Source organism: Sapajus apella, unplaced genomic scaffold (genome assembly GCF_009761245.1).
Source record: "Sapajus apella isolate SASKATOON/1434 unplaced genomic scaffold, GSC_monkey_1.0 scaffold39, whole genome shotgun sequence".
Classification (NCBI taxonomy): domain Eukaryota; kingdom Metazoa; phylum Chordata; class Mammalia; order Primates; family Cebidae; genus Sapajus; species Sapajus apella.
In genome coordinates this window covers 9881983-9907632 of record NW_022436979.1, presented here as the reverse complement: position 1 = coordinate 9907632, position 25650 = coordinate 9881983, and the positions used below count along the sequence as shown (strand labels likewise).

The 25650-nt window shown below is 36.1% G+C and overlaps 2 protein-coding genes across 9 annotated transcripts in view; one reads left to right on the top strand and one right to left on the bottom strand.

Moving 5' to 3' along the window:
- The first annotated feature begins 5463 nt into the window (after positions 1–5463).
- On the top strand, positions 5464–16659 carry SPATA4 (spermatogenesis associated 4). The gene is given in 7 exon segments (XM_032298706.1): positions 5464–5681; positions 7440–7569; positions 7947–8065; positions 8181–8401; positions 12724–12840; positions 16456–16516; positions 16518–16659. Coding segments are annotated over 7 exon segments (909 nt in total). The 3' UTR covers positions 16561–16659.
- A 4063-nt stretch (positions 16660–20722) lies between these two features.
- Positions 20723–25650, bottom strand: part of WDR17 (WD repeat domain 17) — a 120062-nt gene continuing 115134 nt past the window's right edge. For 6 of the 8 annotated variants that reach the window (XM_032298695.1, XM_032298693.1, XM_032298692.1 and 3 more), the window contains 3 exons: positions 24398–24496; positions 23895–24078; positions 20723–21414 (listed from right to left, as the gene is read on the bottom strand). In XM_032298695.1, coding sequence (XP_032154586.1) covers positions 21295–21414; positions 23895–24078; positions 24398–24496 — 403 coding nt within the window. In that variant the 3' untranslated portion in view covers positions 20723–21294. The remainder of the gene's footprint in view (positions 21415–23894; positions 24079–24397; positions 24497–25650) is intronic. The other 2 variants (XM_032298696.1, XM_032298694.1) reach the window with 2 other exon arrangements.

The window sequence follows — 25650 nt, the reverse complement described above, 5'->3', positions numbered from 1 at the left end:
GCTGAGGAGAAGGAGGAGAAGGAGGAAAAGGAGGGATTGGTCCTGCTGTCTCGGGGTTGGCAGAGGCGGAAGAAAATCCACATACCAGTGGACCCGTGCAGTTCCAAACCCTGTTGCTCCAAGCCGTATGAATTTTAGAAGAAAATGGGTCTCAGGTCTCCGGTTTCATCTGGTCTCTCATGGCTAGGATGGTTTATTCCTAGACTGGTAGGTCCCAAGCTATTAGGAAAGCTCATTTTAGCAGGTTGTAAAGTGTCACATCCTATGAAGTCAAAATAGGGGGAGAAAGAGAGAAAAACAAGAACAAACAAAAGAGCAATCCTGGAAAACTGATATAGCCACATCACTCTGAAGTCCATAAATCACTAGGCAGGTATGAAAGTAGCTTATATATGTAAATCGGTTGCTGCTATTTTTCTCCTGAAGTTGAAATTGTCTAGCTTCAATTCATGGGGCTTTACAAAAGCATAGCTTGCTTTTCAGTGACTTCAAATTAGGAAAAATGGGGGGAAAAGAAAGGAAAAACCTGAAAAAATTATTTCGAAGATTTATAGCCAAGAAAAATTAGAATTCAGTACAAACCATAGAAAATAAGAACAACGTTAGGCAAGATTAGAATCTAACAACAGGTGTACTATTGTTTTTTGAAACAAATTTTTTCTCTCTCCAGTTTCCCATTTTTACTAAAGACAAATCATTAGTAATTTGTCTTTGCTTGATTATACTTGGCCTGATTATTTGTATAACATGTAGCAAGAATATTTTTTTTTTTTACATAGGCTTTTAAATTGGCTTTGATAGAACTTTGTTCCATAGAAGGAATCTCAGATAAGACTTTTAAAAAGCTGAGCCCAGCCATGGTTTTCTACCATCAAATGCCTAAGTGTTGTATGAATTCCTCACCTCTTGAGGTTCCAAAATAAACTTAAAACTCCCGGGCCTGTCAGAAAGTGACATTCTTTACTTACCACAGGTCAGAAACGCTGTATAGGGACTGTGTAGACAAGGTATGAAGCCAATTTTCCCAGGGGGCTTTTATTGGCTCTATAAGTCATTTGATTCCTTAAAGGAAAGCACACCATTCCAGTCAAAGCCTTGGTAAAGTAACCAGTTTTTCCAGTTGTGTCCTGTTACAAATGAAAACAGATCTTATTGCGCTTATGCAAATAATTGCATTGCTATAAGTTAAGAACACTCATAAATTGTTTCCAAATTCTGGAGAAATCAGGTAGAAAGAAACAAATATGCTCCAAATTTTGTTCACAGGAGTATACTAACTTGTTAAAATATGTCAACAGCACAAAAGAAATCTTTCCTTAACTCTGAAAAAAAAAAAAAAAAAACAGATCAGCAACGTTTTAAGAAAAAAGTCAAAAAGATTACTTCAGTCTTCTATTAGTTCAGTCCATGCAATTCCTGTTCTGCTTGACATTCCTGAACATTTCAGCTCTCCATGAGTCCTGAAAGTTTTTTTTTCTATTCTGATGGCACAATCTCCAAAATTATCAGAAAACTGCATTCAACAGTGAAACAGTGGAGAGGCACTGGTCTTGTTGTCTAAGGTGTTATTTAAGCCCATCATCTCACAACCAAGAGAATTAAGGAGCATGGACACAAAGGGTGAGGATGGAGTGAAGTTTAATAAGTGAAAGAAAGCTCTCTGCAGTAGAGAGGGATCCTGGATGGGTTGCTGTTTTACAGTTGAATGCAAAAGCTTTTATAGGAAACTCCACTCATCTCTGTAGTTGTTTGAGTAACTTCTCTTATCTTTCAAGCTGTCTGTATAACTTCTCCATCTATCCAGCTGCAGGATGTCTCCAGGTAAGTATAAAACATAGCTTTTCTTGTTTGCATAATTGTGGGTTTGTTTTAGGTAAGCACCACCACTCCCCATGCAAGCTCCCACAGAGCCCACCAAGTACATGTGAAAGGAGGAGGAAACTTTTTCCTGAGAGCCCACTAATCACATGAAGAACAAAAGACTGTATGCAGGACCTTGTCTGCTTTGCCTGCTTATCTGTGCAGGTGCAGTCCGAGTTTTCCCCAGGCTCCTCTATTTTACCTATAGCTATGATTTTTCAGGCAGGCTGCTTTTCTGAGGGCCAGCCTTAATTGTCTGTCCAACTGATTTTTCCCTTGTGTTCTGTCTTAACAGCACCTGTTAGAGTTTTATAGCTGATTATAAAACCATCTTCTAAAGAGGACCAAAACAAGACAACAATTTTGTGAATGACAAAAATTTGCCATACACAAAGACAATTAACAAGGAAATTTGCTACCTCTGTGGCACGCAATAATTTACCATAACAATTATAATTATTACTGATAATGTACACTAAGTCATATCAGAATTATAGGAAGTTTCCCTGAATTTTGGAATATATACAAATAACAGATTTGTACAAAAAACCCTGAGAAAAGCAAACACCATTTCATATTCGACAATGCTTTTCTTATAATTTTTATACCAAATAAGCCAAATTATGTCATTTTTGAACTTTAGGCAAACTAATATCTTAAAGGATTAAAAATGTCAGAAAAATACATAATTTATAATTTGAGTTTGGAAAGTCTGTCAAATATCAGAGGCTTAAAACACTTGATATCCCAGGTCATTGTAAAATAAGTTATTAATTTTACCAAAGTGATAACTCAAGAATTTCAAAAGAAGACAAAACCCTTCATTCTTTAAGAGAGGTGACTTAATTTTCTAAAGAATAAGCTGTAATAAAACAACATGAAGCCAATTCATTTTTTTCAAAATTTTATAAACAATCTATAAAATTTTAATCTTGACCATAAGGTATAACTTCCATAAGCCTTTTATAACCTTTATAAGCTTTGTTAAGGAGTAGGTTACTGCTTCAAGAAAACCACCTTAATCTGATACAAGGGCCTATACGCTGGTCTTGCATCAGTGTCCCTTTGACATTAGTAATTAATTTATAGAAAAACTGAAAGTATTTTATCCCTCAAAATTGGTTCTTAAAATCTCTCACACTCACCTCTTGTACGATACGCCCTGGGCCTTAAGGAGTTGAATAGCTTTTATTTCTGGCCCTGTGTCTCAGGAATGTAGTTTGATTGGCATCTTCTACTGGGCCTGAAGAAGAGGCTTTAATTGCTGTCGCTGTTTAAGAATTAACAGGACTTCATGTCCCTTTTAGACCCAGAAGCCAAAGTCCTGTAACTCAATGTCACAAGTATTTTAAAAGTGCATATAGAAAGATACACGGATGTAATAACCTTAATAATTTTTTTTTTTTTTTAGATGGAGTCTTGCTCTGTCACCAGGCTGGAGTGCAGTGGCACAATCTTGGCTCACCACAGCCTCTGACTCCCTGGTTCAAGCGACTCTCCTGCCTCAGACTTCCAAATACTGGAACTACAGGTGCCAACCATCACTCCCAGCTAATTTTTGTATTTTTAATAGAGTCAGGTTTTCACCGTGTTAGCCACGATGGTCTCTATCTCTTGACCTTTTGATTCGCCTTCCTTGGCCTCCCAAAGTGTTGGGATTACAGATGTGAGCCACCACACCGGCCTAAAATTTTTTTTAATCTGTTTTTTTTCTGAGCAAACCAAAACCTAAGTAGGCAATCAGGTATGCATTTGTCTCAGCGAACAGAGGGGTGACTTTGAATAGGAGACAGGTTTCCCCTAAGCAGTTCCCAGCTTGACTTTTCCCTGTAGCTTAGTGATTGGGCGGGGGGAGGGGGGCATCCCAAGATTTAATTTCCTTTCACAGTAGAACCAGCTACTCAAAGCTTTCATGTTAACCAGCTTAAAATACCACCTTATAAAATCCAAATTAATGATCATCTCTTTTGAGAAGACTTCTTACACTCCGCCAGGCCAAAATGTTTGCTTCTTTTCTGGTGCTAACGTATTTTTACCATGACAGAGCTTTTCAGCATATGTAATCTTTTCACTGATATTTATATATCTGTATTTCTTATAAATGATCTGGTGTACAGAACTGTTCAATAGGAATTCCTGTCCTGATGGAAAAGTGCTGTGTCTGTGCTATCCAACATGGCAGCCCCTAACCACATATGGCTATTGAGCAAGTGAAATGTAGCCAGTGGAACTGAATTTATTTAAGTTTAAATGGCCACATGTGGCTAGTGGCTACCATATTGGATAATGAAGATCTAGCACATACCCCAGGATAGTTCCTCAAAAAAAGTTTACAGAATTTTAATGAATGATTCATTCATTCTGTAAACTTTTTTTGGCTAACAGAAAACATGAATATACTTTCAGTTTTGGTTTTTCTTCTTAACCATATACAGAACACATTGGTTTACTTTATTAATAAACATATTTATGAATAAACATTAAAAATATTATATAGTCATTATCAAGATCCATCCAATATTCTACCACGTGTATGCATCCACAGGGCCTCACTTCGTCACTTGGCTGTCTGCAGCCTCAAGCTCCTGAGCTCAAGTGATCCTCCCATTTCAGCATCTGGAGTGCTTGGGACTACAGGCATGCACACCACACCCAGCTATTTATATTTTTTATTTTTTTGTAGCAAAAGTGTCTCCACCTTGCGTTGCCCAGTCTGGTCTTGAACTCCTGAGCTCAAGCAATCCTCCGGGCTCCACCACCCAAAGTGCTGGGATTACAGGCATGTAAATCTCAAGCCGGGCCAAGTCAAAAAAAAAAAAAAGGCTGTAAAATGTTTAAAAGATTTTAATAATTGTGTTTACATAAATATTTATAATTGCCTATGTCAACTTTGCAGTCGTTTTCATTGTAGTCACTGATAGATCCCAAGTGACTAGATGGGTGCCTGGCACATAATACAGACTCATTACGTATTTGTTGCATCGATGAATTATGCCTACTAGAGCATTTTGGTTCAGGGTGAAAATCTAACCTACAAACCGTTTTCAAATATTAATGTTTACAAATAATGCAGTAATTAAGCAAATAGGTTAAAATTTGTGGACATTCGTTTCCATTGTAAAGATTATTTTACCCCTATCTTTTCCAATTCCCAAAAACTATCGTTGGCCTCTGGTGTTCTCTCAAACCATTGCTCAAACTGGAGGATTGAAAACAGGCCTTTGGCTGGGCAGAAACCAACAATATCTAAAATACAAAACTTATGAACAATGACATGAAAGAAAAAGAAGCTCTAAATCGGTTAATAGTGAGGCCAGCTAAATCCGAGATTGAAAGCTTCGCTCAGAGTTTAGATTTCCCAGATCGCCGCCATACCGCTAGGGCCACAGCTTCGCGTTCCTCAATGCAGAGCTCTGCGCTCCAAAATCCGCGTCTAGTGGAAAGCCGGGCGGCGGCACCGCTTGCGCAGGCGCTGAGGTCTCGCCCCATAAGACTCCGCCCCGCGCGCTCGAAGACCCCGCCCCGCGCGCTCGAAGACCCCGCCCCGCGCGCTCAAAGTCCCTGCCCCGCCTTCTGCTGTTGCCTGGCAACCCGGAAAGCGCTATGGCTGCCGGCGACCAGGGGAAAGGGTATTTGACACCGCAGGCGGCAGCTGTAGCCAAGTCAACGTCACTTTCGCCTCAGCTAGCAGCTCCCACCCGAGGGAGGCCTAAGAAGGGTGTGGTCTATCCGCATACTCCGAAGAGCTCCCACCTGTCTCCTTCCGTTCTGCGTTGGCTCCAGGGTCTGGACCTCAGCTTCTTCCCCAGGAACATCAACAGGTGCTGAAGCCAGGCCTACGCCCCCTCAGTGGGCGCCCGGCCTTCTTTCTACCGCCTGCCAGGCCTCACGTTGCCTACCCTGGCCAGGCTTATGTTTCAAATCCAGACCCCCCACCCACGCATACACACGAAAACACTATTAGGGAGTAAGACTTTAACAAAATATCACGAAGCGTTTTGTTTATTCCATTAATCAAGTAATCGTTAAAGTGTATTATAGAATGCTTTGGTGACTACAAAAATATTAAAATAGTCAAAGCTTTTTCTTTAGTGACATTGGGCATTAATATTGGTGCTGATGACCTGGCGCAGTTACTCATGCCTGTAATCCCAGCACTTGGGGAGGCTGAAGCAGGTGGATCACCTGGAGTCAGGTGTTCAATACCAGCCTGGTGAACGGGGTGAAACCCTGTCTCTACTAAAAATACAAAAATTAGCAGGCAGTGGTGGCGAGTACCTATAATTTCAGCTACGCAGGAGGCTGATGCAGGAGAATCCCTTGAACCAGGAGGTGGAGGTTGCAGTGAGCAGAGATTGTGCTGCTGCACCCTGGCCTGGGTGGCAGAACAAGACTCTGTAAAAAAAAAAAAAAAAATAGTAAAGATCATTTTACCCTCTGTCAGAGATGGCATCTAGTTTGAGAGTTATCAACAAGTTTTTAAAGTTGGCATGTTGTACCTAACTGGCAGTTAATATTTTCTCTGGGAATGTAAACTAAATTCTATAAAAAATTAAGGCAATGTATGTTTTGCAGAGCTCTGGTTTCAAGTAGTCGCTCCTTATCAGAGAGGCTTAGGTTCCAAGATCCCCAGTAGATGCCTGAAACCAGGGATACTACAGGACCCTCTGTCAGAACACATTTCTGTTTATGTCTTCCATCCACAAATTTCATGCCTTTTAAAAAATCTTAACTAAGCACTTACCACACACCGTGGCTGAAAGTTTTACAGTTTGAGGCGTGATGGCAAAACTATCAAGAATTTCTTTTTCTTCATATTTGAGGGATACAAGATTCATTCTTATCATTCTAACCATTCTTACCACTTTCTATTAAGTTAAGAACTTCATCTTTTCACCTAATGGAAGAACTTTATGGTTTCTCTTTGGCATATCTGAATCACCAGCATCACTACTCTTGCACTTTGCGGCCTTTATGAAGCAAAATTAGGGTGACTTGCACACAGTGTGCCATACTGTACAGTTGATCTGATAATTAAAAGGTGACTGATGTCCACGGCGTGGAGACTCTGGACAAATGGAGGATTCACATCTTAGGCAACACAGAGCAGGCAGGGAGATTTCATCACACTGCACCGAACAGAGTACAATTTAAAAGTTACAAACTATTTCTTGAATTTTCCATTTAATATTTTCTGACTGTGGTTGACCCAAGGTAACTGAAACTGCAGAAAGCAAAACTGCAGATAAGCAAGGAACTAGTGTACTAACTTGTCTTCAGTATTCCTTACAAAGATGCCTCCGAAATTTTAATGTGCATATGAATCACCTGGGGATCTTGTTGAACTGCAGATTGAATACAAATTAACACTTTGGGTTCATCAAAAGAACACCAAAACCTTTCATATGTACATAATCTTGGCAAAATTGTGTAGTAGGCCCTCCTCAGAGCAATAATCCAACAACACTGCTTTTACAGGATACTTTTAGGATGAAATATTAGACTGATGTTAATTATAAAATAATACAAACTGCATAATTAATTATACTTTATTTCATTTCCTAATTGCTGTGGATCAGAGACTTTTCAAATGGCTTCCTAATTGCAGAAATATTCTGTATATATTACCCCTGGGAACTTAAATTATCCTCCTTTGAAAATGGGACCTCTTTAAAAGTCAAGTTGGATAACTGGGCACAGTTGGAGAAGGTATGTTAGCAATCATTTACACTTTTAATTGTTAAGATGTTTGTTTTAAAGTGTGCCATCCTAATTTCCTGGGTCTCTACATGTATGTATGTGACTGTGTGATACTGAGTTGGCAGCTTGCTCCTGTGTGTCACAAAGTTTATTAAATTCCAACTGTTTATGTCATGAGTCATCTATGAAACTGAGCATAATCGCTTCCGTTAGCATGATATATGCTGATTGGTTTTCCTGCTGAATATCATCTTTTAAAAGGCAAAGTGTTAAACACAGAAAATTAGTTGATAGGTAAATAAAAGGGCGATTAAAATGGATTCATAGTACTTGGAGATTTTTATAGAATTGCTTATGATAAAAATATTTTCTTTCTACTATTAAAGTTCCTGGCAAGAAAAAAATTTAAATTACCAAAAGAACTAATCTATGGAACAATTCATTGTAAAGTGGGAGTACCTGAAATACTGATACAAGAGGTTTACACTTTATTAACACATCGAGAGTAAGTTCTTTGAAATTTCCTAGTATTGCAGTTTAACGTGAAACGTTTGATAATGTAAATCTCATTACTAAAATGTTGCTTATCAACAATATTTTATTTTATTTTTTATTTCCAGAATTAAAAGTATCCAGGATGACTTTGTGAATTTCACTGACTATAGTTACCAGATTCGTTTACCCCTGGTTTCCAGGGCTACACTTTCAAAGTCTATTAAAGATAACATTAGATTATCAGAATTACTAAGCAATCCCAACATGCTGAGCAACGAACTTAAAGTAGAGTTCCTTACCCTTTTACATGTGTTACAAAGAAAATTAGGCAGAAAATTGAATCCAGGTAAGTTTTCCTTGGAAACAGCTGAGTTCTTCCAAGTTCTGTCAGGCTATTCTTGAGCACAGATGAAAGAAATGTCATCTGTGATTGGTTTAAAGGGAAATTACTTCTTTAATGCTAGCAGTGGAATGACTTATTAGCATTGGAGCGGTTTATAATTCAGTCTTTTTGATGAAGGCATAGGTTAACACAGTAAACAGACACTTCTTTTTAGAAAAAAGTATATGTGTATGAAAAACTCATGTAAACTTGCACAGGAAATAAGTTCACATGTCAAGTAACTAAGGAGTTTGAGAGTTAATCAGGACACTCATCCCTTGGGAAAAGCCTGGATTACCAGGATTCAGTGTGGATGCTGTCTACTGTGTGGAGAATGTTAACCTTTCCATAGTGGGCTTGTTGGGATGTAGATGGCACAGTAGATTGGGGCGATCATGGCAACTTTCCAGAGGTGTCACTGAAATCATCTTGTAAGTACCCAAACAAAGCATTTGCCATCTGCATTTGCCAGAATCACTGGCAGATGGCAAAGTAATTGAACTTTCACTCTATCTTTTTTTGTTTTTCTAGCAGTTACTCAGTATACCACTAATAAATTGAAATCTTAGGTGAGATTTGATTGTCTGGAATCAAGAGATCACATCATTTCTGCGGCACCCAAACATTCGGGAAAAGAAGCAGATGTAGGTCATTAGTGTTTCTCTCCCCTGTGAACTTTGTCTGAAGAAAACCATTTTCTGTCTGGTTTCTAGCAAGAGAGGAGAGCACCAATTTTAACATCTCCTAAAATTGTGAGATGGATATGTTAGATTTGGTCCTCCCTTACTCCATCCATCCTTCCATCTCTTATATTTTATTTTCTCTTTCTTGATTTTTCTCGTCTCTGGCTCTACTCACGAATTCATGAATAAAGACCTAATTCAGGTTATTAATAAGGAGAGTTTTATATTGAAACATTTTGCATGTTTTCAAACATTAAAATTTTGCTGTGATATTTATCACACATGTGTGTATATAACATACAATTTAAAGAAGACTAATACCGATGAAAACACATTTGTATGTCCCTATGCAGGTTAAGAAATAGAGCATCACTAAAGCCTTTACTTTCCGCTTTGTGTCCTCAGACTGCATTTACCACATTCCCCTCCAAGAGTAACTACCGTCCTGCTGCCTTTGTTTATAATTTCCTTGATTTAAAAATCTATACATATTATCTATATATTATTTATTTCATTTACCTATACATACTATTTATATATTATTTTTTATTTCATTCATATATATTTTTAACTTTAGTTGATTTTATGAAACTTTGTAGTAGGCAGAATGAGTCCCCATGCTATCCATGTTCTAATCTATGAAACCTGGGAATATGTTACTTTACATGGAAAAACAGACTTTGCAGATGTAATTAAAGCTATAGACCTTAAGATAGGGACTGCATGCTGGCTTATTCAGGCAGACCTGACCTAATCACAGAAATCTTTAGAAGCAGAGATCTCTCTTCAACTGGAATCAGATGCAGCAGAAGGAGAAGTAAGAGGTCTGGAGTGTGATAGGGTCTCAACCTGCAATTGCTGCAGGGGATGACATGGAAAGCATGAAAAGGTACCTGGTGCAGCTTCCAGGAGCAAAGAATGACCTTGGGCTGACAGCCAGGCAAAAAACAGGGGCCTCAGTCCTGCAAACATCAGAAATTGCATTCTGCCAACAAGCTGAGTGAGCCTGGAAGATTCATTCCCAGAACTTGCAGAAAGGAATGCAGCCCTACCAATACGTGCTTTCAGCCTTGTGAGGCTCTAAATACAGGACCCAGACTTCTATACTGTGAGATAAAAATGGCTGTTTTAAGTCATGATATTTGTGGTAATTTGTTATGGCAGGAATGAAAATTGAATACAAGCTTCACAGTTAACACTGTTCCCATAATGAGATTATAAATATACCCTCCTATGTTTAAATTGATTAAAGTGAAATCTTTTAAGGTTTAAATTGATTAAAGTGAAAACATTTAAGCTCTTACTTCATCTACAATCCATATGAAGAACCAATTGTCTCAGCTCCATATATGTGTGTGTGTGTGTGTGTGTGTGTGTGTGTGTGTGTGTGTGTATGTTTTCTTTTTTTTTTTTACTTTTAAAAAATTATTATACTTTAAGTTCGGGGGTACATGTGGAGAACATGCAAGTTTGCTACATAGGTATACATGTGCCATGGTGATCTGCTGCATCCATCACCCTGTCAACTACATTAGGTATTTCTCCTAATGTGATTCCTCCCCTGTCCCCCAACTCCCTGACAGGCCCTGGTGTATGATGTTCCCCTCCCTGTGTCCATGTGTTCTCATTGTTTAACTTCCACTTATGAGTAAGAACATGTGGTGTTTGATTTTCTGTTCTTGTGTCAGTTTGTTGAGAATGATGGTTTCCAGCTTCAACCATGTCCCTGCAAAGGACATGAACTCATCCTTTTTTATGTCAGCTCCGTATTTGAGTAGTCTATTTTTTCCCCACTTATTTGAGATGCCCTCTCACGTTTCAGTATTTGTGTATGTATGGGTCTGGTTTTGAACCTTCTATTCAACTTTGTCTACATGTGTATCGCCTCAGCATCTTAATTATTTGTTATTTTATTTATTTTTTTGAGATGGGGTCTTGCACTGTCACCTAGGCTGGAGTGTAGTAGCGTGATCTCGGCTTACTGCAACCTCCACCTCCTGGGTTCACACGATTCTCCTGCCTCAGCCTCCCGAGTAGCCAGGAGCACATCACCACACCTGGCTAATTTTTTTGTATTTTTAGTAGAGACGGTGTTTTACTATGTTGGCCAGACTGGTCTTGAACTACTGACCTCGTGATCTACCAGCCTCAGCCTCCCAAATTGCTGGGATTAGAGGCGTTAGCCATAACGTCCAGCCCTTGTCTCATTATTGCTTTATAATTGTTGATACTTTGTAACGTCCTAAAATTTGTTCTTCTATGAAGTTTTCTGTTGCTGTTTCATTTACAGCAAGTTTTATTATGAATGTATTAATACTGCCTATTGTTATATATGTATTCATATCTAACATACTATTTGGAGGTTTTTTTTTTTTTTCTTTTTCTGTTTCTTGTTTTCATCTTACCTATCTTCTTTTGGACTAAATAATTTTTTCTCACTAACTGTGAACATTTTAAATCTCTACTCTTTTTAGTGCTAATCTATAAATTTTAGCATGCTATTTATCTCAGTCTAAATTTAATATCTTTACTCTCTTTCTGAAACTGCAAGGATCTTAGAACACTGTTGACACTGATCCCTCCCTGCCATCCTTCACCTCCCTTCACTTGTTTTCTTGTCTAGCATTTTAGTTCTGCCCAGTTATATTTTAACACCACAAATCAGACATCATTATCTTCACTTTTCTGTTTAAAAGTCAATCGTTGCAGAAAACTAACCTGTATCTCTGTTGTCTTTTGAACACATTTTCTCCTTAGCCACAGATTTCTCAACTCTTGCAATTCTTGAATATAGTATTCTTTCCCCAGCCTTGATTCCTGAGACTGCTGATTTTAAATGTTTCTCATTTGTGGCCAAAGTAATTAATTGTGATAATTATAGTTCTGGGAATGTTGCTGACCAGAGCTGTGTTTAGTGTTGATAGAGTGTGACTGGTGAGTAGGAATTACCTTAGAAACTTCTTCAAGCCTCAGTGAAGGATGAGCTGCAGAGGAGGAAGTCATCTTTAGAAGCATAGGGAAATTGCCCAAGTATTTCAGTTTACAGGATTAGTTAAAAAGAAATATGGGAAACATGGAAATAATTTTAATTCACAATTTTTATAGTATAAAATGTTTGCAAAATGAAATAGATACTGTATGCTTTTATCAAATATAAAAACAGGTAAAACCTATGATGACAGAAGTCAGAATAGCGTTTTCCTTTTAGGATACTGTTTTGGAAAGACATGAGGTGGCTTTGGGATACTGGTAATACATCATTTCTTGATCTGGATGATGGTACCCTAGGTGTATTCAGTCCAAAAATTCACTGGAGTGAATTACACTTATTGTTTGTTTACCTTTTTGTTTATATGTTATAATTGAATAAAAACTTACTAAAGACTAATGGGAACATAAACATATTACCTTTAAAGCAACTATTTTGTGTATTAAATGTATTGTGAGCAATGTGGGGAGGGATTATTAACCTACATATTCACACTAAGGAATATGATAAACAGATATTTAAATAGTTTACCTAATTTAAAAATTATGGCATCTTGTTTTGACAATGGTCATTATGGCTTTTTAAGAAAGAACTTTGGTGTTCATATTTTATAGAATGGTTTGATGTGAAACCAACAGTGGGAGAAGCGACTCTCAATCACCTTCCTGCCCAAGCCTCTGGGCACCGATATCATTCAAAGGTTTCAAAGGGAAGAGTTGCCCCTGTTTTACGTAAGTTTTAACTCTTGGCTTCTTAAAATGGATTTTTTTTTTTTTTTGCTTGACTTTGTTCAATTAAAGTTTAAAAAAAAAAAACAGTTAAATAGCTAAAATGTTGGTGTCAACATTCAGTCCTACACTCTCAATGACATTGGTATGCAGTTATTTTTGGTAAATGAAGGGAACATGTGGTCAGCTAAGCCACTGATCCCTCCCTAACCTGCTTCTGTTAGATCCATTTGAGCTCTGATTTATGCTTAAATAGGTGGGTCTGAAACATGTCAGGCTCATGAGAGTTCAAAGCTCAGTTCTTCAGTAGCTGGAAGATGAGTCAGTCAGCCCTGAGACAGATATAGATACTTGCATACCTAGAGTTCTCAATCAGTTGTATTACAAAAAGTCACTTCATTAAACCGTGTTAATTTAGAAAGCATTTATATTACAGCAAGCTGTAGCCCACGGTCCAAATTCAGCCTGTTGCCTGTTTTTGTATAGTCCACAAGTTAAAAGTAGTTTTTACATATTTTTTTTTTTGAGACAGAGTCTTGCTCTGTTGACCAGACTGGAGTGCAGTATAGTGATCTCCGCTCACTGCAACCACCACTTCCCAGGTTCAAGCGATTCACCTGCCTCAGCCTCCCGAGTAGCTGGGACTACAGGGGCATGCTGGCATGCCTGGTTACCTTTTTGTATTTTAGTAGAGATGGGGTTTCACTGTGTTGCCCAGGCTGGTCTCAAACTCCTGAGCTCAGGCAATCTGCCCACCTTGGCCCCCCAAAGTGCTAGGATTTAATGGTTAAAAAAATATATATATATCAAGCCGGGTACAGTGGCTTACGACTGTAATCACAGCACTTCAGGAGGCCGAGGTGGGCGGATCACCTGAGGTCAGGAGTTCGAGACCAGCCTGGCCAATATGGTGAAACCCCATCTCTACTAAAAATTACAAAAAATTAGCCGGGTGTGCTGATAGGAGCCTGTAATCCCAGCTACTTGAGAGGCTGAGGCAGGAGAATCGCTTGAACCCGGGAGGTGGATGTTGCAGTGAGCTGAGATTGGGCCGTTGTACTCCAGCCTGGGCAACACAAGTGAAATTCCCTCTCAAAAAAATAAATAAATAAAAATAAAAATAGTAATTCCTGACCAAAAAAAAAAATGCTATGAAATTCAAGTTCCTGTACTCATAAATGACAGGGAACACAGCCACTCCTGCTCATTATATGCCTTGCTTCCAGTTGCTTTCACCCTACAACAGCAGGGTTGACTAGTTGCCAAAGAGACTGTATAGCCTAGCAAGCTGAGTTGCCAGATTTAGCAAATAAAAACACAGAGCAATGCAACAAATACCTTTGAGGACATATTTAGGACACATTTTTACTAAAAATTACTCATTATTCATCTGAAATTCAAATTTAACTAGGTGTCCTTATTTTATCTGGCAACCCTACCACAAAGCCTAAAATATTTACTCTCCAGCCCTTTACAGAAAATGTTCATGGACCTCTGCTCTAGATTGTGTTTCCTGAAGTGTTGAGGGATTTCACCGGGGATGAAATTCTTTGTTTACATGGAGTCTTGAGAGCAGTGCCAATGTTTCTTTTTTTTTAAAAAAAAAAAACATGATTTCTTAGAACCTTTAATGTGCTAATACGCATTGTAAATACTAACGGGAGAGGGGCAGAATGAAGTGTTTTCCAAACTGTTTGATCACACATCACTGTTTAGTTTTGCTTTGCTTAATGGCCTTGTAGAACTAGTTCCTTAGAGCATACTTTTAAAATGTCCAAACATCGGGCCAGCCCATCAAAATCCCTTTATCTCTTCATCTACCTGAGGTATAGTAAGCACAGTAGAATCTAACAGAAGTGGATAGCAATGTTTCAATGAGTAAAATGTATCCATAGTTTCACCTTTTGATTCTAGGAATACATCCTCTCCTTCAACTTGTCTCAACCTTCTGTTGGTGACATTTGTGGTGAAAGTTCCAGCAGGGAGGGAGGTGAAGCCAGGGCAGTGAGGTGAGAATGGGAGGAGGGGATCAGGAGGCATGGAAAGGAAGCTGCAGGTGAATTTTGTTTTTGTAATAATTCACCAGGATGAGTAGAGTTAAGAGTTCTTTCTCACAATTTTGTAGGAACAATGAATCTACTTTTTAATATGTTTTCCTTATTAGAAACATATGCTTGCCTCGTTCCCCTTATGATTAACTGAATTTCACCAGGGAAGGGAAAGAGCATGCCCACCTGCTTTGGGACCTGTAATGAAAAGGTAGAAAGGGGTAGTCATGAGTCACAGCATGGCTTCCTTCCTGTGTAAGAAGGAAATGCAAATAGGCCAGAGACAAAAACTGATGCCCGTTGATATTTGAATTGCTAAAGAGTAATCCCATTTCTGTTATCGTTTTTGAAAATCTTCAAGGTTCACATATGAGTTTTTAGAAAAACTGCATGCTATCATTGCTTCAGATCAGAAATCCAAGTAAAATGAATTTCTGCTTTTACAATTTTAATAATGTATAAACTGCCATAAATAACTACTCCCATTTTATTCTCTACTGCTCTTTTTTATGATTCTCTGGATACACTTTTATGATTTGCTTTTACCTCAATAGTCTTACTCTCCTTGGAAAAGGAGATAGGTTTATGGAAGCCTTCACTGGACAAGGTAGATCAGGATGGGAAAGTGAACACACATTTATTTTTTTTACTTGTCTCAATCCTATTCCAGATATGACTTGGATTCTCTTAATCTAGGCACACAGTAAATTAATGAATGATGTGAATTCAGCTTTGGTAATTATATGGATGAGAACTGTTTAATAATTTTTTCTAAATTTGTTCAAAGGACGTCATTTCAGTTTCTGATAAGAGGGTAGTAGAGTGAATAGTTTAGGTCAGCTACCACAGTTTGATAGTCAATGGAAGGAGGAGATGCAAAAACACTAGACTGTAGAAACTTAACTCTATTTTACCATTTAAGATTGCATATAATGAACCTGAAATCACAGGCTGTTCACCTGAAAATATTCTAATTATCAAATAGGGTGGCCAAGATTAATTGTAAGATAGGTTGTTACCTTTGCTTTTTTCTTTTGATAACACTAAGTTCTCTACTTGTTTACCCAAATTTAGTATCTACAAAAATTATGGGCCACCGGGAATATAGATGTCCTAGTTGCCACCGGCCCCTCCCATTAGAACTGAGTGACCTAAAGAGTCTGGGTGTCTAGCTGGAATACCTCCATGTAATCAGAGTTCCATAAACTGTGTTATGAATCATGGACATTTGTCAAATCTAAATACAAAATTGTGCCACTGTTGCCTCAGCTGCTTTCTGAAGCAATATCTAAGAATAGTTGAGTCATATTCAGTATCAGATGCACCAAAATAATCCCTGGGTATTTTTAGGTACAGCTGATGACTTTTGGAAGTGGCTGACATTCAGATTTTTTTTTTAATCCATGAGTACTATAAAGCATGATTTAAATATTCTTGTTTACCAGGCATTTAGATTAACTGTGCTTGACCTGTTGCCAATGATTCTGCATATATTTGATATATTAGGTATGCTACTTGTATACGTATTTAATAACCATGAATTGATTTTAATTTTATTTAAATGTCTCAGCAAATATAGGTAATGGTGGGAATTCACATAAAGAAATAAACTTGAAGCAAGCTCATTCTCATGAATGTTGTGAAATGTATCAGAAACATGGAAAAGAAACCTTGAAAAGCACCTGTCAAATGGCTTTGAAGAAGTGATGCCACCATCTCTCACCATACTAAAGAAACAGAAGCACCTAGTCTTGGGTGTATTTCAATAATAAATAAATTAGAGTGGTGCCTTTTCCATAATTGTGTTAAAGAACATTTCTTTTCCATTCAATTTGTTTATTCAACATCTATGCCAGGTACTGCTAAAAATATAAAATGAAATAAATTAATACAGAATGAGCAAATATAATTTAAAAGGTATAAACACAATTCACCATGATGAGTAAAGAGTTCTTTGTCCTAATTTTGTAGGAATGGTGAATCTACTTTTTAATATGTTTTCCTTGCTAGAAATTAAAAGTTACTGCTTTGCCTATTATATATTTACACGTAATATTTATTAAATTTTATTCTGAATGATTATTATACTTTGGCCCATAGGACATGTTGATCATCTCCAAGAACAGCCTGAACTTAAACCATTAAAAAAAATAGGCGTCCCTCCTATTGATAACAAATTGTGGGGAAATAAAGTCATTCTTTTCTTGGAATTTGGTTCTGGTATTTAGCAATACATTTAGTTCAATTTAAAAGTTCCCACTGGTTGCTGCTATGCCCCACATTTTACCTGAAGGGAAACAAAAGCAGACTGACGTCCTGAGAAAGTAATAATCTTTTACATATTCATGGTAATTTTATATTTTATATGTGGAAAATTTTTAACTGGTATTCATGTTTTGATATTAGCTCATTAATAGTCTTATTTGACTTTCAAGATGAGTATTAGTAACATCAATTTCCAGCTAAACTTACCAGTTTTTCTGCATTTTTGAAAGTTCCGACTGTTTTATTAGCACTTCCACCTCCAGAGAGATGTCCTTATTAAATTTTACATTTTTAGATAGATAATATTTAAGAAGACTAAGAGAGCCCTAATAATACAGGTAACTTATTGGGAATGTGTTCAAAATTCAGTTTTATCTGCAGTAAGAGATCTAGGTCAAATGCATCTCTTAAAAAGCTGTAAGTAATGTATCTGTTGTCTTACATTATCATGGGACAATCCAAAGCACAAAATTATGAGAATAATTTTTTAATCTTTACAGTTTCTTTGGAAAGGGTTTGAGAAACAAGTCTCCGAAGCTCAGCCATGACAAAGATCCAGAAAAGAGGATTAGTTTGGGTAAAGAGTCAAATAATAAGTTTCTTTGTCCCCTTGGTCCTGTGTTCAATGTCCTGAAAAAGCTAAACACTCATGACCTGACTATGGTAAGTGCCCAAGAATCCTGTGGAACCTATAGAGACTGTGGAAAATATGAAATAGTGTGTGGGCTTCATTACATAGTGATTACGTAAATGAGGATAGCAAGGATGGTCAAAGTAGTCAAGAGCTTCTGGAGGATGAGTTGTGTATAGAAGCCAGCACTACAGGCATATCTTCAAAAAACCATTGACTTCAAAAAGAATCTTTGACTGAAGGAAGTGATGACATTTTCTAGGAGCTATAGTGGCTGCTAGATGAATTAACCTTTTCAATAGAAAGAATGCTTATGGGAATAGAAGGTACTATGACATAGCATTTGTATTAGTAAGCATTTTCCCCATTTTATACTAATTTTGGGGTATATTGTAGTGAGTGTTTCTAAAGTGAAGAATCAGCCTCTGGAACAATTCAATGAAGTGATTTTCCTAGGTTACTGTGTAGGGTAACGATTCAGACAGCTTAGCCCTTTCACACCTCTGATGACTCTGATCCAAGCATCATGGAGAAACACTGGTCTTTCAATGGTGTTCTGGGAAAACAGATGACTGCTCATCTTAGCAAGTAACTATGTCATATCAAAATGTAACAGTAATATTTATTAAAATGTAAAGGACCTGAAATACATACATACATATAAATCTAGAGAATGACATGCCAAATTATAGCACAGACAGGATATATAATTTTAGCATGAAAGTACGTATTTCATTTAGGTACAGATGTCTCAACGATTTGGTACAATAAACATTTATTAAGAATTGACTATAAAGATGTCTTCTATATTACTGATATACTAAATATGAATCACTAAATTTTACAAATAATTTGTGAGGCTTTATATTCAGAATACCTTTTGACTTAAAATCAAAAGGGTATAAATGTTATAAGGACAACAAAATACAGTCATTGCTCCAATACAATCATGTTCCTGAACATCTGGACAATTTCATAGAAATATATATATATATATATACACATACATACACACATTTCATATATACATGTGCATATATATACATATATATATTTCATTTGTCTTAATAGACATTAAAATCATATATTTTCACAAGATGTAACCATTTTGATGTTGTAATTTTGTGAACCACCTGGTAACTGCTAACTTTCACAGGCAAAATATTTTCCCAATGCTTTACAAATCACCATCTAATGAGACTCTTCCTTAATAGAGGCATATTTAAATCTGCAAAGTAATTTGTCCACATTATTGGTAATATGAACATTTTCAGATAGTAAAATAAATTCATACTATTTGCTTGGGTTTCATGCATATGAAATCTAATAAAATACTTCTATAAATTAAAAAATTTGTTTTTCATATTAAGGCACAATATATACAGATTGACAGAGTCAAATGACATAATTCTATGAAAAACAAATATAATTAATAAGATATAGACATTATAGAAATCAAAGATAGTAGAATAATGGTCAAATCAGTCCAATTTAGATTTCAGACAGAAATTGGGTTGCTCTTCTATTGTATTTTTGTGTTTAAAGACTTGCAAATTGTTTTCACCTTTTATACATAAAAATATTATATTCCTACATTCATTAAAAATACAGAAGAAAGTAATGATTGTTTATATACTTAATGATATCTTTTGAAGTATTTAAGCACAAAAAAGATAGGTTTATTTATTTTAAAATAAAATTAAAAGAATGACAGTAGGATTGAGACTGCCATTTTTAAGTGAGGGGTTTTTAGTACATAGGTGCCAGTTAGTAATCCTCCTCATCTGAGAAAAATTTCAGTTAGGGATATTACTAAGAGTTTACAAAAATATTTCTCAGATACTCTTTTTATTATCCATTGCATCTCTGAGTTACATATATTCTCTTCTATAATATTTAGTATTGTTTTTATAAAATGGGGTTTAAGCCTGTAATGTCTTTTTGAGGAATTAGAAGTGGTCTATGTGATCAGTATGATACATAGATACATTATATATATATATTTTTTTTGTTTTCCAGTTTTAAGAAGTTTTGTTAAGGTTTTAAAAACATTTTAAATGCAACAAGTTTAAAGATAATAAAAGCCACAAATATTCTAGTTATATGAGATTACCCTTTAGTCAGACAAAAACATCTATATAACAAATCTTGTAAAACAACTTGAGTATCAAAGTTCTTTTAGTATGCATTAATTTAATAAGTTTCAAAGTCAGAATTTTAGTCCAACTGAAATATATGTAGTCACATAGCCTTTTCATAGCTTTACACTTTAAAAAACATTTTAAAAGTTAAATTGACATATCTAAAAATTCAACCAGTATCTGTTTACAAACATTTATTTAAAACTAATTTTCATCAAATAAATTGTATGTGTGTTTGTTTTTTCTTTTTTTTTGAGATGGAGTTTCGCTCTTTGTTGCCCAGGCTGGAGTGCAGTGGCATGTTCTCAGCTCACTGCAACCTCTGCTTCCCAGATTCAAGCGATTCTCCTGTCTCAGCCTCTTGAGTGGCTGGGATTACAGGTGCCTGCCACCACGTCTGGCTAATTTTTGTATTTTCAGTAGAGACGGGGTTTCACCATGTTGGCCAGGCTGGTCTCAAACTCCTGACCTCAGGTGATCTGCCAGCCTCGCCTCCCAAAGTGCTGGGATTACAGACGTGAGCCACCACGCCCGGCCAAATAAATTGTGTTTTAAATAAAGTTAATATAAATTGACTAGAGTATACTGTGCAATTATATGGATTAATCAAAACTAATGTCCATGCATGCCAAATCTCTTAAAATAGTCACTTTATCTCCTAACGCAAGTTTTCATATATATAGTCGACTGCATTTTGTGATTTTTAACCCCAAATTCTTTTCATGACTATATAACTTTTATCTTTACATTGAAGATTTAAACTTCAGATAAAAAACTAATAATTTTTTCTTTTCTAAAAAAAATGTATTTTGACTGTGTATCCATTTATTAATATTTACTAAACTTATAACTGAAAACTTTTATTAAATAGCTAACATTAGTAGTTTACTATGCATTTTATAAAGGAGAACATAAGTTTAAGTTGATGATCATTGCATACACCTTATATTTTGATATTTCAAGATATTCATTCAAATATCCATTAAGCATGTAATGTATGTCTAGCACTATTCTAGGTGTTGCACAATTTAATATGTTTCAATATTTCAACAATATAATATTTTGGTACCTTTTATGCTGTGTGAAACTTTTATATGCTTTTTATTCAGTCCTTTATAATTTAAGTGTTTCCTCCTTCCCAAACGTAGCTATTACTATTTATAAAGGGGGCATTTATTTTTCCTTTAAGTTATATACATATTTTAATTTTTGAAGTGAATGAATAAAATTGACTGCTATTTCCGACATCTCCCAACCTGCAATCCTCCTCCCAACCTCTGGCCTTGAACAACAAAGATTAAGGTAATACTAACCCATGAAAGTTTTTCTTTAAAAAAAAAAAAAATAGTAAGCATGGAAAAAATATCTTCTATCAGAATGGATTGAGTCGTATTCCAGTCCCTAACGGTGAGAATGGATTCACCTTTGCCCACATCAAAGCATCATTCAAGGAGATAGCAGATTTCCCATCTTCAAGAAAAAATACAGGGCCCTGCACACAGTGAGAGTTGAGGAAAGAGATGAGGTTACAAATTTGCAAAGTATTTTTAAATTTTCAAAAAGAGAATCACTGCAATTAAAAAAAACACATCATATTTAGGCAATGCTAATGAAACTTTAATAATATGAGAAAATTAGTTTTTTTTTGGAACTGCAACAAAATATAGAAACATTTTTAAATGTCTTAACATTGTCATTATACCCTCATATCTGTCAAAATAGAATTGTTTTTAATTTAAACTCTTTAAATACAATAGTACTGCCAATGACAAATACGTTTTGTTAATCTAGTAATTGCCACAAAATTTACTTATTCTATAAAAGCATATATGCCTAGTAGTAGGCTTAAATATATTTCAATATTTTAATCATGTAGCCTATATCAGTACAGCTGGGGTAATTATTTATTTATTTATTTATTTATTTTGAGACAGAGCCTTGCTCTGTCGCCAGGCTGGAGTGCAGTGGCGCGATCTCGGCTCACTGCAACCTCTGCCTCCTGGGTTCAAGCAATTCTCCTGCCTCAGCCTCCCAAGTAGCTGGGACTACAGGCTCATGCCACCACACCCAGCTAATTTTTGTATTTTTAGTAGAGACGGGTTTCACCATGTTGGCCAGGATGGGCTCGATCTCTTGACCTCGTGATCCGCCCACCTCGGCCTCCCAAAGTGCTGGGATTACAGGCGTGAGCCACCGCACCTGTCCTGGGGTAATTATTTAAGCCAGAAACTTGAAATGTGCTCTCCAGAAGATGAAGAATATTGTTTTATGTTGTATGTATAACTTAAAATATGATTAGTCAGGTGATTTTCTAGCTTATTTGTAATTTAGTTCCATCATTTATGATATATGCCAGGGTAGTTATAAAGAACTAAATGTGAAACATTTTCAATCTATATTACCTAGCTCTGAGAAGGAAAAGCATAATTTCAAAAACACAAAATAAAATGCAAATTTTGTTTTCTTAATTAGGTGCTAAAGCTGTTGAATTCTGGGTCTGATTTCAAATGATATAATTCTGGGTCTGATTTCAAATGATTTGTTGTTAGCAAATTATTTCTAGAAAATGGAAAGCCCATCATAGGACTAGGTAGAGTAGACAGCTTCCTATTAGCAGATACTGGAAAATTTCACAATTACAACCCAAACACATCAACTTTCTGTTGAAATAGAAATATCCTGGCAGGATAGGACTCCATCTATACCAGTCATGTGGGCCTCAGTGAATATGAGATAATTAGTAGATCTTTTCCTGGATGTAGGTTTGGCTACAAAGAGGTTAGATGGTATGTTTTAGGTCAAGGTCAGATGGAGAAAAGACAGGTGAAGTTACCAAGTCCTAGAAATGGTATACAAAGGGCAGAGAATGGCACTGATGACATACCCCAAAAATTTCATAATGTTTTTTGTTCTTAACTAAAAGTTATTGAATTTCCTGATTTGGTTCTTTATTTCTAACATACATGGATAATAAAGGTATATATAACTATGTGACCTGTCTTTTGGAACATACTGGTTATGTTTTGAGACTTAACTAGCTTACAGTGGCAAGCTAAGCTATAGTTAGGGTTTATATCAGTATCCAGCTATTTCATTAATTTTGGGTGGCTATGCCAAAACCTACCTTCTTCATTGGCCTAGCATGTAAGCATTACAGTAATGTAACTTTTCACATTATATTAGAAATACGTAAGAATCTGTTCAATAAGATGTGTATATTTTTGGGAGGTGGGGATGTTTTAGTCTAATACATAGTCTCAATCTGCATTGCAGGGGATTTGGCTTTGTTCATGGAGACACCTACAACTAATCCTGGCTCTATGATAAAGACTTCTCTATTTCTTAGTGATAATGGCACCCCTGGGTCCTATTGGGAGGCTCTGGCATCATTCATCATCTTTGATTTGATTGTACATTTGTTGTCTAATCCTTGGCAATTAGACATCCCTCATGATTGATTCCAATAATTTTTAATTGCTGAAAAGGTCAGTAACTTGACATAAGAACATGCACATTATAGTAACAATATAATATACATCTCTCAGTTTTAAATTGCTTTGTATTTATTCATCAAGGATGGTGACTAGCAAGTTAATGTAATCTACTGTGATATAATCATCTGTTGCTGACTGTTGCTTTGTCTTCCTTATTTATTTCCCTCAGGATATGACCTATATGTATATTCAAACATGGTTGTTACAAAGTATACATATCATTTGTTACTAAGTATACTTATTACATGACTTGCTTCTATGGTAAGAGTCAGTACAATGATTGTATCTGAATTTATTTTAGGCAGAAAGAGGTCACTTGTACTAACTATGGAAGCACTACAGGTAATATTTTCTTTCTGGGCCCCAGTCCTAAATTACCAGCTTCCACCCAAATTAGGCTTATTTTAAGATAACATTTCAAAAAGTAAACAAATGAAAATGGTGGAATACACCTGTTATGCCTGACATTAGGCTTTACCTGGATTTTTAATCCCGTAAGACAAGAAATGTGAATATCAGAATGACTTGGAAGATTTGATCCAGTCACGTAATCTGGTCCAATAATTCCTTTCAGTGACTCTTCTTTTAGTCTCTTTAATAAAGTTGCATAAACCATTCTTTGTGAATCAGAAGGGGGTGTATACGGAGAATCTTCTAATGATCTATATTTTCAACAGATGTCAAAATTTCATTTTGTAGAATTATAGAATTTTTGACATTTAGATTAGAAATTATCCCTGATGATTATTTAGTTCCGCTTTATTGATGGAGGCAAATCACCTTCAGACTTAATTTATAGTAAAACAAAGGACTTAAATGGCAGAAAAGTATGGCATTGTAAATTATTGCTGTATATATGTCAAACCAAATCAAGATTCATTATTTGCTAAAATTAATAATGAGACCATGCATACTTCCAACAAATTTGTGTATAACATCAAATACCTTCTGCCTTCCAAGTTTTATATCATATTTACTCACCTGTTGGTGGACTGTGTACAAGCTCTCCATGCATCCAATTCCTCAGAAAGATATTCAATTTTTAAAGGTACTGACACCTCCCGACGTTTTAATAGCTGACTGAATGTGTGAAAAAGAAATTAACATATGATACCAAAACTAAGATATCAGAAAAAGCAAACATTAAATGGGATTTTAGATTTATATATTTCTGTATACAGAGATTATACATTATATATAACATACATATAGAATATTTTCTAGATATGCATATACATGCTCACCGGTATATTTAGCAGAGACCCTGGCAAGTCAAAGCTATTCAATAAACATTGGGTGGATGAGTAACTGAGTGAGTAGATGAATAAATGAACTGCATAATGTATGGAGAATGGTTGGACAAGTCAACTGATGCCACAGTGAGAGAGAACACTTAACTATGACCCTGATCATTTAATCTTGAATGACAGAAAGAGAACACAGGAGGCATAGATTTGAGAAGAAAGATGATTTGAATTCTGAGCATATTGACTTTCAGGCTGGAGTTTAGCAAACTGTTGAATATACACATAGGAGCTTGAAGAGTAGGCTATGCCTGAATATAAAACACTGGAGTTACCTCCATAGAGGTGATAGGTGAAGCTAAAAAGTGGTGAGGTTTCTGAAGCACACAGTATAGAAAGGAGAGGGGAGAGTGTGGAGTCGCAGAAGTAGAGTGGGATGGAGAGGAGGAAAAACGAAAGCAGAGGAGGAGAGAATGAAACTTTGGGGAATCATATATTTAGTCGGTTAGGAAAATAACCATAAGCAGCAAGAAAACAAAGATGGAATTTTCAGAGAAGATAAATTCTTTAATATTAGGAAATTATTAATTTCTCTTTCTAAGCTAACACATTCCCTAAACTTAGTCACATTCTCTCAAGTGTCTCTTCCCTTGCAAATAAAAACCATTCTTTTTCTTTTTGATATTAATTTAATGCTTAATTAAGAATTTTTCTCTTTTATTATTATATATAGCTGAACATACTTCATTAAACACTATTTTACTTCGATATGATATATCCTATTGCTCCTATAATATCTTTTAATATTGTTAAATGATCTTTCCAATCTTGGTTATGCTACCTGTGTAGAAACAGATTTTTCCCTGAGCATGCTGATAGTATTAATTCCATATTATTCCATATTTTCACTAGGTGACAGCTAGTGTTTCACCTTCACAATAGGGAGAAGTTAGGAATGAGAAAGCCTGTTTCTCTCAGAATCCCCTGCCA